The sequence below is a fragment of the Vanellus vanellus genome, assembly GCF_965231255.1.
Source record: "Vanellus vanellus genome assembly, chromosome: 22".
Classification (NCBI taxonomy): Eukaryota; Metazoa; Chordata; class Aves; order Charadriiformes; family Charadriidae; genus Vanellus; species Vanellus vanellus.
The window spans coordinates 5,312,896-5,328,836 of record NC_138927.1 but is presented as its reverse complement, the minus strand read 5'-3'; the positions used below and the strand labels follow the sequence as shown (position 1 = coordinate 5,328,836).

Sequence of the window (15,941 nt, the reverse complement as noted above, 5' to 3'; positions counted from 1 at the left end):
GCACTGAGCGGGTCCCACTGGTGCTGGGACCGATTCCAGCTGCTTTCCCTTCCCTTCCCTCCCCTTCCTTGTGCTCCGATGCTGGAACCACACCAAGGGATGAGCTGGGCCCCAGCCCTCGGTGGGGACAAGTGGAGGGTCCCTGCCCTGGACAGAGACTGGATGCACAGTGCTTGCTCCCTGCCACCCCTCGGGGCTGGAGGTGACACAGGTGCCATGTGTCTATGTTGCACTGCAGCTGATGGAGCTGAGCAGAGCTGCCTCTGCCCCCGTGGCCGCTCTGCAGGTAGTGGGACGTGGAAGGTGGGCAGGCGGGGAGTGACAGGGGCTGATGGGGGGTGGGGAGGTGTTTGGTCCCCAGCTGTGTACAGACAATTTTCTATGTTTCTTTTTTTTTGGTGGTAATTAAGATGAATATTTTAATGAGATGAGTTGTATGAAAAGAGGAAAATTTCCGGGCCAGACATCGGAAATAAAAAAAGACCACAGGGATATCCTCTCCTTGCCCTGTAGGGCTGAAGGGACGGAAGGCAGTGGCCTGCTGGAAAATGGTGAATGGAGGCAAGTCTGTGGTAGGGGCGGCAAGCGAGCCCCCTCCTCGCCTGCCTGCCCTCCCCTTGTACCACTGTACAACCGGTGTGAGGCTCTGGGTGTGGTAGAACAGCATAAGGACAACGAGGCTGACAGTCCTCATACATCACAGGAGCTGCCAGGACCGGAAAGGCCTACTCGCCACATTAAGACCACCTCTACAAGGAAGAAAAGGAGGGCTATAGTCGTGGGTGACTCAGCCCTGAGGGGGACAGAGGGCCCAATATGTAGGGCAGACCCCACTCTCGGGGAAGGCTGCTGCCTCCCTGGGGCACGGGCACGGGTCAGGAACATTACAAAGAGACTCCCTGGCCTGGTTCAGCCCTCAGACTACCACCCACTGCTCCTGTTCCGTGGGGGGGGCGACGAATGTGCAGATCGGAGTGCGAGGATGATTAAAAGAGACATCAGGGCCTTGGGACAGTCGCTAAGGGGATCTGGAGCACAGGTCATTTTTTCATCCCTACTTCCTCTTGCGGGCAATGACATTGAAAGGAACAGACAAGCTCAGTCTGTTAATACGTGGCTCCGTGGCTGGTGTCACCGCCACAATTTTGGGTTTTTCAACAATGGAATGGCCTATATGGCACCAGGCCTACTGGCAGCAGATGGGGGTTGGCTCACTCAAAGGGGGAGAAGGGTTTTCGCCCAAAAATTAGCAGGGCTCATTAACAAGGTTTTAAACGAGATTTGATGGCTGAAGGGATTATTGCTCTCTACTCATGTATGTTCATAAAATCTCAGCTCTCGACCTTCTCTCTGCTGTTACTGTCGGTCTTGTACAGATGCTTATGTTGCTGTGCAGGGATGCCAAGAGCCACTGGGGACTTGGGTCTAGGACTAGGGGCACAGGCCGGTCCCTCCTCAGAGAACTGAAACCTTTGGTCATGGCAATGAATTCCTAAAGATAATGGAGCCGGGGCAGTGGTTTCTGGTGAACGGAAACGTCTGACAGGGCTGTCTGAGTTGCCCATCACAGTTGAGGTTCTTGTGGTAAGAGCTGGGAAATCTCTCCTACTTTCCCCATATCTGTCAACTCACAGAATCGCTGTTTGCCACGGCTATGCTGCTTTCCGGGCAATGGGGCGTGTTGCTTCGGCCACCTGCTACAGCCCTGTGTCACAGGCGCCATTGTGATGCGGCTCTAGATATAAAAGGCACGAGGAAGGAGCGTGTCAGAGCGAGTGTGGAGCCCTGGAGGACAGTTTGCCATCCTCCGTTCTCCCAGAAGCTCAACACTTGACCGGGATCCGAGGGTCGGAGCACTTCCTGAGGATCACCGCAGCAGCACAAAATTGGGAAGTGCTGATCCGGACAATTATTCGCGACTTCTTCTGTCTGCAAACTTACCCACAGTCATGGTAAATGCTAACTTGGGTTACTGCTACAAATAATTAATGCTTGCTAAGGCAGAGTTAAGCGGTCTTTGATTTACAGAACTGTAGTAAACGGGATGATGGCCGCATAAAACATCATCTGTTATTTGGGGTACCTTTGCCGCTAGATGAAGGGGGTTTATTTCTGTGGCCGGGACGGGCAGCGGGTAACTTTAGGCCCTCTGTAGGAAGATGAGCTTAGGGGAGAATGCCGAGTGTTTTGCTGAGATGAACTCATGTCCTGGCTCTCTCCTGAAGGAGACAGGTGTTGGGAAGACTGTGAACAGTTTACGGAAACACGAGCTGGTAGGAGACTTTGCAAAGAATCTCGTAGCCAGCTGGAAGAAGCTGGTGCCAGTGTCCCAAGAGGCCGACAGGTAAGTGAACCTGTTTGGTGATCTTGATGGATGAGCTTTGTGTATTTTTGCGGCGGGGATGATAAACTTCCCCGACCAAGGTAATACAAGTGAAGGCTCTGGGAAAACTTGTAGGCCACGGGTGCTAACTCTGCATGGAGGTTTTGCCATCTTTTGGCAGAAACTTCCTGCCTCTGCTGGCTGCGGAGCGTTGGGCTGCTGGTGGCCGCAGTTTTGGGTGAACGTAGGGGGCAGTTTTCAAGACTTGGCAGTTGGATGAAGCGATTAACAGCAGAGGCCAGCAAAGTGCCTTTATTACAGCAAGAGCTGCAGTCGGCTTGTTTCCCGGGTTATGATGCTAAAGAGAGGGAGTTGTAGGCCCCAGTAAAGGAAGTGGCTTGGTTTGAAAGGCGCTTTTATGTGCAAAAGTCCTATGGCACCCGAAAGTTGATGCTAGCCAGCGTGTTGCAGGAACACAGCTGTGTTGAAGTCAGCAGAGAGATCATTTAGATGCGGGGGATAAAGACCCGGTCATTGATGATAATTTCGATGGCTGTGGTGTCCCTGCAGGCCTAACTGGCGACCTGGGGGACATGTTTCCCGTAGGCACCACGCAGCCAGCAGTGTGGAGGCATGGAGACGGCTCTGTGCACATCTGTCTCTGCTTCCCAGGGAACTGTGACGCCTCTCGTCCTAACACAAATGCTGACTGAATTCCTGCACTAGAGGTGCACTTTTGAAATCCCTGAACGTCGCTGTGCCTGAGAGCATTAGTGGTGTTCTTGCCACAAAACTACCGACTACAACCTTAGTCTGCTGTAAGAGAGGTTCCCGTCCACATGGTCCGTGGGGAGGGGCTCTTCTCATTCATATTGGGAAGTTTTAATCTAACTATTTTAGGGGCTTTTTTGTGCCTTCAGAACTAACAACCGTGTTCAGAAGGAGAAGCAGTGGGACTGCAAGCAAAGCAACAGGGAAACAGCCAAGCTGAGCCTGGAGACCTCCGAGAGAAAGCGCAAATTCTCAGACGTGTGGCAAAAGTCGGTGGGCTTTTCCTGCAATTTTGAGGAGGAGGAATATGAACCACCTACAATGTCCTTTGAGGAGTACCTCACCTACGACCAGCCCCAGAAAAAGAAGAAGGTGGTCAAACGCTCTGTGCCAGCTGGGGAGAAAGACCGAGGGCACAGCAAAGGGAGCACATCCAAAGCCCGTACCAACACCTCCAGCTCAAGTGGGAAAAGCCCAAGCCCCAAGCAGACAAGTCAGAAAAGGGCAGAGAAGGAACCACCAGAGGCTCCTAAACCAAAGAGGGTAAGGTTTTGAAGGATCTCGTAGTGAACCTGAAAGGTGGGATCAGCCGCTCTTGGCCCTCTGCCATCTGGGCCGCCTTAGTTGTCCCCTTGGAGGTGCTCAACTTTGAAAACACTTTGCTCTTCAAAAAGCGGTTTTATAATCTTCACAGCCTTTTACGATGCTGTGAAGGTGCCCCATATCATAGCTTTCCTCCAGTTTGGGAGGTTCCCCTCTCCTCTGCCACTGCAGAGTGCTTTGTCAGAGGCGGGGAGGAGGAGAAGAGGCAGAACAGGGAAATGAGTGTTTGAGATGAAGGAAATGTTCCTGCCAGCTTTCTCTCCTGTTTTTTTCCATTACTTCTTTGCATTGTTAATCTGACTTGGGTTCTTGCTGGAGGCCTTCAGCACTGAACCCAGGAGGGTAAAGATGGGGATGGCTCTGAGTGGAGGGAGCTGAGAGAATCTATCTGATCCCGAATTTTGGTGTCTTTGTGTTGACAGCCGAGACAGAGCCACAGTGCTGTGGCAGAAGGGCAGGCTCCCCCAGAGGCCCTTTCCTGCTGCAAGCTGATCCGCACTGAGCGGCTTATTCAAAATATCAAACAAAACGCGGTTCAGCGCTGTTTGTACGCTGGCAGGATGCTACATCCTCCTGTATTCTCGGCTTACGTGCGTGTACATTGTCTCCTTCCAGATACTTTTAGATGTGGTCCCAACATTACCAGACATCCCACTGCCACCAGTCCAGGCCAGCTACAGCCCTCTTCCTGAAGTCGACGGGCCCATTACCTGCCCCTCGAGAAAAAGGAAAGGTATGTTGGGCAGGCAAATAGGTCCTGACCTGAGATGAGGCAGATGCTCTGCTGACCCTTCTGGAGGCTGGAGGCCTGGGCTTTGAACTTGCCCTTCCCAAACTCAGTTGCAGGTGTCGTAGAGAAGCCCTGGCCCTTCCGGTCGCTTCTGGGGGACTCTGATTAGTGTTTCCTGTGCCATTCCTCGGGGTGGGCTCTTCTTTGCTCTCTTCCCTTCTTACTCCAAGTCTTTCACTCTACAGCAGCGTCCTTGCCTGTGGAAGAGAGCGAAGTGGGTTTTGGAGGCCGCTGGTTGAATTCAAAGACACCAGTGTATTCAGGCCCTAAACATGGCTGTGTCTCAGAGACGGTGTCTGCCTCTCAGCAAAGTGTCTGTGGCCTCGGTAACAACATTGACTGTAAGTACCTTTCCTCGTCTGCCTTAAAGCCACGTTGCCATGCAGATAACACTGCTGTCTTGGTAACTCATTTGGACCTGTCCCAGCGGCATCGGGCTTGGAGCATGTGAGCAGTTAGTTGCCCCTTGTCGCAAGGCAAGCTAGCGAATACGGGACACCTCTCCCGGAAAGCTCAGGTGCTGCACAATCGGCAGCCAACATGCTGGCAATAGCGGTAAAGAGCGCCTTGCGCAGGCACTTCTTAACTTGGAGAGACTGGTGCCTGGTGACTCACTGGGGCTATTGCACCCACGGTTCCTTTCTCCTTCCCCTCACACGGTGCAGTGGCGTGCAGCACCACTGCAGGTGTTTCCAGTGCATCCAAGGGGTCAGGGCCTTCCCTCGGCAACGAAGGAGCAGCATCAAAACTCTCTGCATCTCCCTTCTCTCTAGCAACCTGTGAAGAGGCTGTTGTCCCCTTCTCAGTGCTGGAGCCGGTACTGGAGAGAGGCACTCCAGAGCAGCTCTATCGCATTGAGGAATGTAGCCATGTGAGTGCCTGGGCCCGGGGAAGGGCTGGTGACACACGGGCGTGACGTTCCGTCCTCATCTGCAAGTATAGAAGAGTGCTTTTGACAACAAGAGGTGGCTTTCGCTAGTCAGAAGCCTGTGGAGTTCCAGATGGTTCCTGGAGTTGCCACATGCCCACCTCTTGCTGCAAGCTGCTCCCGAAGCTGTCTTGCCCTCGGTGGTGTTCCAGTGGCACTGGTGCTGAGGGAGGGGGGAGTGCAGGTCTCAGCAGGGATCCCAGCTTATGTGTGGGCTTGTTTCAGGTCCTCATCAAGCACATGGACCATCTGTGGCAAAAACACTGTCTCCGGGAGTTCAAGAACGAGAGACCAGGGGAGTCTGAGTCCTGGAGGCAGATGTACATGCGACTTGACAACGCACGAAAGCAGCGGCTGCTCACGTTGGCGTGCAGCATCAGCTCAGCTCACACCAACAAACCCAAAGGTAAAGTAGGGCTGCATGATGAGAGAGGGGCCTGGGACTGCTGCCTTGCAGATGTCTTGGCGTGGGGAAGGTCTTCCGCAGTGTCGGGTTTCAATCTAGTCCAATTTAGGAGTTGCTGAACTCTCTGTTCTCTAATGAGAGAAGCACTGAGGAGCCTCCTTGATCATAAGCTGGATCTAAGCCATGTGTTCCCTCTGGCCTTCTACAGGTCGAGTGGCCCAATTAATCTCTGTGGACTCTGCACCAAAGGCCCCATGGGACGTACGAAGGAGGCAAGAGAGGTTTGGAACTGGAACTGGAAGGGCTCTTGTGCCAGAGAAGGCCAAGTGACTGTCTCAGTAGCACTGGCTGTGCAGGACGTCTTAGCCTGAACTGTCACTCCCATCTCGGTTTCAGTATGGAACGAGTGAGCGAGGAGCAGTCCGCGGAAGGGCCCAGCACCAGCAGTGCCTGCTCCGTCTCATCCTCGGGCACGGCCGTCTCCTCCCATGACCTCAAGAAACCACCCGTGAAGAGTAAGTACAAGCCGCAGAACATCCCTCTGCTCTCCTAGAGCTCCTCCTTTACCAACACTCGAATGTGCTGCTTCTGCTGTAAGAGAAATCCTGGCTAGGCAGCAGGGTGATGCTGGGGGCCTCTCTGCTCTCTCTGAGGAGAGGCTAAAGGCTCTTCACACTCCTTACACGAGACAAAGCATAGGGAAACGTCCGACCCAGCTGCCTGCTCAGTGCTGACTGTCTCAGCCTGTCCTAATGGTCCGGGTGCGGCAGAAACCCGGCCTTTCCCCTCCTGCTGTCCTTGCGTGTCTGCCCGGCTGTTTGGAACAATGACATTGTAGTGCAGCTCCCTTGGGAGGGAAGCAGGGAGAGTTTAAGCAGAGATGGGTGTCCTGGCAGTGCAGAAAGCCCCGTGGGCTCTCCTCGCTCTGTGACCTGACAAGAATATGATAGGCCGTGACCAGAGAGCTCACGCTTACGCCCGCCCTGCGTCTGCTTTGCCAGGGCTGCAGCTTGGAATTGCTCTCTGCTCTCCCAGCCTGTGACTGCCGCTTTAATGAGTGGGGGTTTGGCTGATTTGGTGTTTTTTTTTCTTTCTCTGTTGCAGAAATCGCACCCTTGATGGCAAAGTCTATCAAAGACTTCAAAAAGAGGTTCTCCCGGAGATAAGTCAGCTGTGCAGATCTGGGACTTTCCTCTTGTGGGGGAGTGGCACTGGAGGGGGAGAAGGTCCCCAGACAGCCCTTTTCTTTGAACTCTTGGGAGCCTTAACTTTGTCATCAGTCAAAAGAAGGGCACCAGCAGAGCGTGGAAGATCTGGAGACTATTTTACTTTTTGCCCTGTAATAAATTGTACTTTGGTTTAAACTCAATAGTTTTCCCTTCTATCCTACTGGTCTTTTTTTATCTCGGTCCCAGTAATCATTGTCCTCCCGATCCAGTACAAGGACCGGCCTCACTGTGACTGGAGCTGGCCAGAATCCATCCTTCTGAGTGGACACTGAGTGTCATGGGAGTCTTTCCTCGTGATCTGGTACCTGCTGGGCCCAAAGTCCCACTTGGACCCTCTGGGACAGGTCGGACCGGTGGCCCATCTGCTCATTGATCCTTTCACAAGTGCATCAGATAGTCCTGAGGCTTTGCTCTCTATTCATGTATGTTGATAAAATCTTAGCTCTCTACCTTCTCTCTGCTGTTACTGTCAGTCTTGTACAGATGCTTGCATTGCTGTGCAGGGATGCCAAGAACCACTGGGGACTTTTTCTCTGCTGCTGTTGTCTTCTGCTGGCTACTGGGAATAAAATTCCAAGGGGTTTTAGGAGTTATCTTACAGTGCACCGAGTCAGATTTGAACTGGGTTTTTTTTAGACAGAGAGTGGACTTTGGCTGCATCTTAAATTCAAAACAATTTTTAAAGATCAACTGTTTGGAGGTTCTAGCAGGGGAGTGCAGCTACCCTATATGCTTGACTGACGAATGGCGTGTCTCTACCGGGGAAGGTCGTCCTCTTCGACGGAGCACGCAACTTCGGGAGGGACGCACGTGGAGTGGAGAGGGAGGAAGGGGACACCCCCCTCGCCAGCCGGATCAGCTGAACCTGCCCTGGCGATCCGTGGGGTGACAGATGTTGCAGCCAGATTGCCCTTGCATCCAAAGATTGGACCAGATGATCCTTGAGGTCCCTTCCAACCTGGTATTCGATGATTCTGTGGTATCAGTGAAGGCATCAGTTTGCCTCTTTTGGTGGAAAGAAGGAATGCTTTTCTCTTGTTTTCTGTGCGGAACTGGGAAGGGTTTACTTCCAGTTTGGAAGCTGTTGCTTAAATCCCGTCTTTTTCCTGTATAGATTCCTCTGCTGCCTCTTTGGAAATACCATGGATTTTAGTCTTTGAACCTGAAACCACTTGACCGGGGTTGGAGGGAAGTGACTAAGGGAATGTGGTTTGTTTTCAGTGTGTGCCCACTACATAGCAGGAGTTCAAAAAGCCGGGTTGGGCTTGGTGTCTGAGGAGCTGGAGCTCTGGAAGGAACGGGTGTGCGATGTGGCCCAGTGGATGGGGCCACTGGGGTTGGTGGGAGTGTGAGGAGGTGCCCTGGAGCACAGCTCCCCGGGAGAGTCAGGAGCCCAAATGCTGCATGAGGGCTGTGATTTCAGGTGGAGTGGCTGAGGCCGCAGGCGAGAGCGGGGAGCCGGGCACCACCAGGCACTTGCTATTCCGTGTGAAGCCTTGTTGTGGTGAGCGGTTCCGCCTGTGGGTTCCGTCTGCCTCGATGGGGAACTTGGGCAGAGAATGGGGCTGGTTAGAGCCAGGCCGTGTGGCGAGGGAGCGGGGCTCTCTGTTAGCGCTCCGAGGTCCCGTTGCCTCGGAAAGGGGTGCGATTCTCCTGCTGCAAGCCATATTGGCTGCCCCAGGACTCGGCTGTGCAGGTGGAAAAGGTGCTGGCAGTGGAGGGAGGCTGGTGGTGGTGGCCGCTCTTGAGAAGCTCTGCTGTTGGGTGCTGCCAAATCCTGACCTGGTGGAACTGTGTGTGTGCACGGAGAGGCGCGAACCTTGCTGGGAAGAGCCCTCCTTGGAGAGCTCAAGGAAAATCCCTGTAGACTGCTGCTTCCTGGGGGTTTCTTTCTTTCTTCCTCTCCTTTTCTTTTCTTTTCTTTCTTTCTTTCCAACCATTCTGAACACCTGTCTGTTGTTTATTTGTTCTGTTCTTGTCTTATTTTGAAGGTCTTGGACAAATGGTCTCAGACTCTGATGTGCTCTAAGTTTGTTCCAGTCCCAGATGCTTTAATGTTACCGTGCAGCATTTCCGTGTGTGTTGTGCTGTAAAATAATGGCTCCTTACTCTTGCATTTTTGCTCTATTTAATTTTGCTGTATTTTTAATTAGATACCAATATATTCCCTTCTGCTGAGCATTGTGCTCCCCTTTGTTTCTCCTCTGTCCTTGGGGCAGGGGCAGAGGGGAGGAAAGGGGAGTCTGGCATCGTGTTGAGGCCACAGGGGAGTCTTGAGCAACGGGTCGGGGTGAGGCCTGAGGACCACCTTGAGCGCTGCTCAACTGCCCCTTAATTAATGCTGCAGCCGGATGCTCGGGTGTGGGTACTGCCCACAACACTGCTGTTGGGGGGGGCATACCTTGCCTCTCCAAGCAGCCTCTTTGCTCCGGGCTTTGCTGTGTCTGTATTTTAGCTGAGCTGGATGGCGGGAGGGGGATACTGAGGGTCAGAGGGGACACTGTGTCTGAAATGACTCTGCTCCGCACTGAGCGGGTCCCACTGGTGCTGGGACCGATTCCAGCTGCTTTCCCTTCCCTTCCCTCCCCTTCCTTGTGCTCCGATGCTGGAACCACACCAAGGGATGAGCTGGGCCCCAGCCCTCGGTGGGGACAAGTGGAGGGTCCCTGCCCTGGACAGAGACTGGATGCACAGTGCTTGCTCCCTGCCACCCCTCGGGGCTGGAGGTGACACAGGTGCCATGTGTCTATGTTGCACTGCAGCTGATGGAGCTGAGCAGAGCTGCCTCTGCCCCCGTGGCCGCTCTGCAGGTAGTGGGACGTGGAAGGTGGGCAGGCGGGGAGTGACAGGGGCTGATGGGGGGTGGGGAGGTGTTTGGTCCCCAGCTGTGTACAGACAATTTTCTATGTTTCTTTTTTTTTGGTGGTAATTAAGATGAATATTTTAATGAGATGAGTTGTATGAAAAGAGGAAAATTTCCGGGCCAGACATCGGAAATAAAAAAAGACCACAGGGATATCCTCTCCTTGCCCTGTAGGGCTGAAGGGACGGAAGGCAGTGGCCTGCTGGAAAATGGTGAATGGAGGCAAGTCTGTGGTAGGGGCGGCAAGCGAGCCCCCTCCTCGCCTGCCTGCCCTCCCCTTGTACCACTGTACAACCGGTGTGAGGCTCTGGGTGTGGTAGAACAGCATAAGGACAACGAGGCTGACAGTCCTCATACATCACAGGAGCTGCCAGGACCGGAAAGGCCTACTCGCCACATTAAGACCACCTCTACAAGGAAGAAAAGGAGGGCTATAGTCGTGGGTGACTCAGCCCTGAGGGGGACAGAGGGCCCAATATGTAGGGCAGACCCCACTCTCGGGGAAGGCTGCTGCCTCCCTGGGGCACGGGCACGGGTCAGGAACATTACAAAGAGACTCCCTGGCCTGGTTCAGCCCTCAGACTACCACCCACTGCTCCTGTTCCGTGGGGTGGGCGACGAATGTGCAGATCGGAGTGCGAGGATGATTAAAAGAGACATCAGGGCCTTGGGACAGTCGCTAAGGGGATCTGGAGCACAGGTCATTTTTTCATCCCTACTTCCTCTTGCGGGCAATGACATTGAAAGGAACAGACAAGCTCAGTCTGTTAATACGTGGCTCCGTGGCTGGTGTCACCGCCACAATTTTGGGTTTTTCAACAATGGAATGGCCTATATGGCACCAGGCCTACTGGCAGCAGATGGGGGTTGGCTCACTCAAAGGGGGAGAAGGGTTTTCGCCCAAAAATTAGCAGGGCTCATTAACAAGGTTTTAAACGAGATTTGATGGCTGAAGGGATTATTGCTCTCTACTCATGTATGTTCATAAAATCTCAGCTCTCGACCTTCTCTCTGCTGTTACTGTCGGTCTTGTACAGATGCTTATGTTGCTGTGCAGGGATGCCAAGAGCCACTGGGGACTTGGGTCTAGGACTAGGGGCACAGGCCGGTCCCTCCTCAGAGAACTGAAACCTTTGGTCATGGCAATGAATTCCTAAAGATAATGGAGCCGGGGCAGTGGTTTCTGGTGAACGGAAACGTCTGACAGGGCTGTCTGAGTTGCCCATCACAGTTGAGGTTCTTGTGGTAAGAGCTGGGAAATCTCTCCTACTTTCCCCATATCTGTCAACTCACAGAATCGCTGTTTGCCACGGCTATGCTGCTTTCCGGGCAATGGGGCGTGTTGCTTCGGCCACCTGCTACAGCCCTGTGTCACAGGCGCCATTGTGATGCGGCTCTAGATATAAAAGGCACGAGGAAGGAGCGTGTCAGAGCGAGTGTGGAGCCCTGGAGGACAGTTTGCCATCCTCCGTTCTCCCAGAAGCTCAACACTTGACCGGGATCCGAGGGTCGGAGCACTTCCTGAGGATCACCGCATCAGCACAAAATTGGGAAGTGCTGATCCGGACAATTATTCGCGACTTCTTCTGTCTGCAAACTTACCCACAGTCATGGTAAATGCTAACTTGGGTTACTGCTACAAATAATTAATGCTTGCTAAGGCAGAGTTAAGCGGTCTTTGATTTACAGAACTGTAGTAAACGGGATGATGGCCGCATAAAACATCATCTGTTATTTGGGGTACCTTTGCCGCTAGATGAAGGGGGTTTATTTCTGTGGCCGGGACGGGCAGCGGGTAACTTTAGGCCCTCTGTAGGAAGATGAGCTTAGGGGAGAATGCCGAGTGTTTTGCTGAGATGAACTCATGTCCTGGCTCTCTCCTGAAGGAGACAGGTGTTGGGAAGACTGTGAACAGTTTACGGAAACACGAGCTGGTAGGAGACTTTGCAAAGAATCTCGTAGCCAGCTGGAAGAAGCTGGCGCCAGTGTCCCAAGAGGCCGACAGGTAAGTGAACCTGTTTGGTGATCTTGATGGATGAGCTTTGTGTATTTTTGCGGCGGGGATGATAAACTTCCCCGACCAAGGTAATACAAGTGAAGGCTCTGGGAAAACTTGTAGGCCACGGGTGCTAACTCTGCATGGAGGTTTTGCCATCTTTTGGCAGAAACTTCCTGCCTCTGCTGGCTGCGGAGCGTTGGGCTGCTGGTGGCCGCAGTTTTGGGTGAACGTAGGGGGCAGTTTTCAAGACCTGGCAGTTGGATGAAGCGATTAACAGCAGAGGCCAGCAAAGTGCCTTTATTACAGCAAGAGCTGCAGTCGGCTTGTTTCCCGGGTTATGATGCTAAAGAGAGGGAGTTGTAGGCCCCAGTAAAGGAAGTGGCTTGGTTTGAAAGGCGCTTTTATGTGCAGAAGTCCTATGGCACCCGAAAGTTGATGCTAGCCAGCGTGTTGCAGGAACACAGCTGTGTTGAAGTCAGCAGAGAGATCATTTAGATGCGGGGGATAAAGACCCGGTCATTGATGATAATTTCGATGGCTGTGGTGTCCCTGCAGGCCTAACTGGCGACCTGGGGGACATGTTTCCCGTAGGCACCACGCAGCCAGCAGTGTGGAGGCATGGAGACGGCTCTGTGCACATCTGTCTCTGCTTCCCAGGGAACTGTGACGCCTCTCGTCCTAACACAAATGCTGACTGAATTCCTGCACTAGAGGTGCACTTTTGAAATCCCTGAACGTCGCTGTGCCTGAGAGCATTAGTGGTGTTCTTGCCACAAAACTACCGACTACAACCTTAGTCTGCTGTAAGAGAGGTTCCCGTCCACATGGTCCGTGGGGAGGGGCTCTTCTCATTCATATTGGGAAGTTTTAATCTAACTATTTTAGGGACTTTTTTGTGCCTTCAGAACTAACAACCGTGTTCAGAAGGAGAAGCAGTGGGACTGCAAGCAAAGCAACAGGGAAACAGCCAAGCTGAGCCTGGAGACCTCCGAGAGAAAGCGCAAATTCTCAGACGTGTGGCAAAAGTCGGTGGGCTTTTCCTGCAATTTTGAGGAGGAGGAATATGAACCACCTACAATGTCCTTTGAGGAGTACCTCACCTACGACCAGCCCCAGAAAAAGAAGAAGGTGGTCAAACGCTCTGTGCCAGCTGGGGAGAAAGACCGAGGGCACAGCAAAGGGAGCACATCCAAAGCCCGTACCAACACCTCCAGCTCAAGTGGGAAAAGCCCAAGCCCCAAGCAGACAAGTCAGAAAAGGGCAGAGAAAGAACCACCAGAGGCTCCTAAACCAAAGAGGGTAAGGTTTTGAAGGATCTCGTAGTGAACCTGAAAGGTGGGATCAGCCGCTCTTGGCCCTCTGCCATCTGGGCCGCCTTAGTTGTCCCCTTGGAGGTGCTCAACTTTGAAAACACTTTGCTCTTCAAAAAGCGGTTTTATAATCTTCACAGCCTTTTACGATGCTGTGAAGGTGCCCCATATCATAGCTTTCCTCCAGTTTGGGAGGTTCCCCTCTCCTCCGCCACTGCAGAGTGCTTTGTCAGAGGCAGGGAGGAGGAGAAGAGGCAGAACAGGGAAATGAGTGTTTGAGATGAAGGAAATGTTCCTGCCAGCTTTCTCTCCTGTTTTTTTCCATTACTTCTTTGCATTGTTAATCTGACTTGGGTTCTTGCTGGAGGCCTTCAGCACTGAACCCAGGAGGGTAAAGATGGGGATGGCTCTGAGTGGAGGGAGCTGAGAGAATCTATCTGATCCCGAATTTTGGCGTCTTTGTGTTGACAGCCGAGACAGAGCCACAGTGCTGTGGCAGAAGGGCAGGCTCCCCCAGAGGCCCTTTCCTGCTGCAAGCTGATCCGCACTGAGCGGCTTATTCAAAATATCAAACAAAACGCGGTTCAGCGCTGTTTGTACGCTGGCAGGATGCTACATCCTCCTGTATTCTCGGCTTACGTGCGTGTGCATTGTCTCCTTCCAGATACTTTTAGATGTGGTCCCAGCATTACCAGACATCCCACTGCCACCAGTCCAGGCCAGCTACAGCCCTCTTCCTGAAGTCGACGGGCCCATTACCTGCCCCTCGAGAAAAAGGAAAGGTATGTTGGGCAGGCAAATAGGTCCTGACCTGAGATGAGGCAGATGCTCTGCTGACCCTTCTGGAGGCTGGAGGCCTGGGCTTTGGACTTGCCCTTCCCAAACTCAGTTGCAGGTGTCGTAGAGAAGCCCTGGCCCTTCCGGTCGCTTCTGGGGGACTCTGATTAGTGTTTCCTGTGCCATTCCTCGGGGTGGGCTCTTCTTTGCTCTCTTCCCTTCTTACTCCAAGTCTTTCACTCTACAGCAGCGTCCTTGCCTGTGGAAGAGAGCGAAGTGGGTTTTGGAGGCCGCCGGTTGAATTCAAAGACACCAGTGTATTCAGGCCCTAAACATGGCTGTGTCTCAGAGACGGTGTCTGCCTCTCAGCAAAGTGTCTGTGGCCTCGGTAACAACATTGACTGTAAGTACCTTTCCTCATCTGCCTTAGAGCCACGTTGCCATGCAGATAACACTGCTGTCTTGGTAACTCATTTGGACCTGTCCCAGCGGCATCGGGCTTGGAGCATGTGAGCAGTTAGTTGCCCCTTGTCGCAAGGCAAGCTAGCGAATACGGGACACCTCTCCCGGAAAGCTCAGGTGCTGCACAATCGGCAGCCAACATGCTGGCAATAGCGGTAAAGAGCGCCTTGCGCAGGCACTTCTTAACTTGGAGAGACTGGTGCCTGGTGACTCACTGGGGCTATTGCACCCACGGTTCCTTTCTCCTTCCCCTCACACGGTGCCGTGGCGTGCAGCACTGCAGTTGTTTCCAGTGCATCCAAGGGGTCAGGGCCTTCCCTTGGCAAGGAAGGAGCAGCATCAAATTCTCTCTGCATCTCCCTTCTCTCTAGCAATCTATGAAGTGGGTGGTGTCCCCTTCTCAGTGCTGGAGCCGGTATTGGAGAGATGCACCCCGGAGCAGCTCTATCGCATTGAGGAATGTAACCATGTGAGTGCCTGGGCCCGGGGAAGGGCTGGTGACACACGGGCGTGACGTTCCGTCCTCATCTGCAATAGCTGAATAGTAAAGAAGAGTGCTCTTTACAACAAGATGTGGCTTTTGCTAGTCCTGAGTTCCTGGAGTTGCCACATGCCCACCTCTTGCTGCAAGCTGCTCCCGAAGCTGTCTTGCCCTCGGTGGTGTTCCAGTGCCACTGACGCTAGCTGCTGCTGAGGGAGAGGGGAGTGAAGGTGTCAGCCGGGATCCCAGCTTATGTGTGGGTTTGTTTCAGGTCCTCATTGAGGATACAGATCAGCTGTGGCACAACCACTGTCTCCGGGAGTTCAAGAACGAGAGACCAGGGGAGTCTGAGTCCTGGAGGCAGATGTATCTTCGACTTCATGATGCACGAGAGCAGCGGCTGCTCATGTTAGCACGGAACATCGGCTCAGCTCATGCCAACAAACCCAAAGGTAAAGTAGGGCTGCATGATGAGAGAGGGGCCTGGGACTGCTGCCTTGCGGATGTCTTGGCATGGGGAAGGTCTTCCGCAGTGTCGGGTTTCAATCTAGTCCAATTTAGGAGTTGCTGAACTCTCTGTTCTCTAATGAGAGAAGCACTGAGGAGCCTCCTTGATCATAAGCTGGATCTAAGCCATGTGTTCCCTCTGGCCTTCTACAGGTCGAGTGGCCCAATTAATCTCTGTGGACTCTGCACCAAAGGCCCCATGGGACGTACGAAGGAGGCAAGAGAGGTTTGGAACTGGAAGGGCTCTTGTGCCAGAGAAGGCCAAGTGACTGTCTCAGTAGCACTGGCTGTGCAGGACGTCTTAGCCTGAACTGTCACTCCCATCTCTGTTTCAGTATGAAACGAGTGAGCGAGGAGCAGTCCGCGGAAGGGCCCAGCACCAGCAGTGCCTGCTCTGTCTCATCCTCGGGCACGGCCGTCTCCTCCCATGACCCCAAGAAACCACCCGTGAAGAGTAAGTACAAGCCGCAGAACATCCCTCTGCTCTCCTAG

The 15,941-nt window shown here is 53.2% G+C and overlaps 1 protein-coding gene and 1 long non-coding RNA gene across 2 annotated transcripts; both read left to right on the top strand.

Annotated features, from left to right (window-relative positions):
- The first annotated feature begins 5,761 nt into the window (after positions 1–5,761).
- Positions 5,762–6,324, top strand: LOC309680630. Its single transcript, XR_014269964.1, has 3 exons — positions 5,762–5,821; positions 6,030–6,102; positions 6,218–6,324. It is a non-coding gene; the product is annotated as an uncharacterized lncRNA (long non-coding RNA).
- Positions 6,325–7,794: 1,470 nt separating this feature from the next.
- Positions 7,795–15,941, top strand: LOC309680513 (elongin-A-like; the record flags this gene model as incomplete). The annotated part of the gene is given in 10 exon segments (XM_082494155.1): positions 7,795–7,930; positions 11,121–11,158; positions 11,800–11,918; positions 12,818–13,211; positions 13,887–14,004; positions 14,247–14,402; positions 14,833–14,930; positions 15,214–15,394; positions 15,603–15,714; positions 15,716–15,941. Coding segments are annotated over 10 exon segments (1,578 nt in total).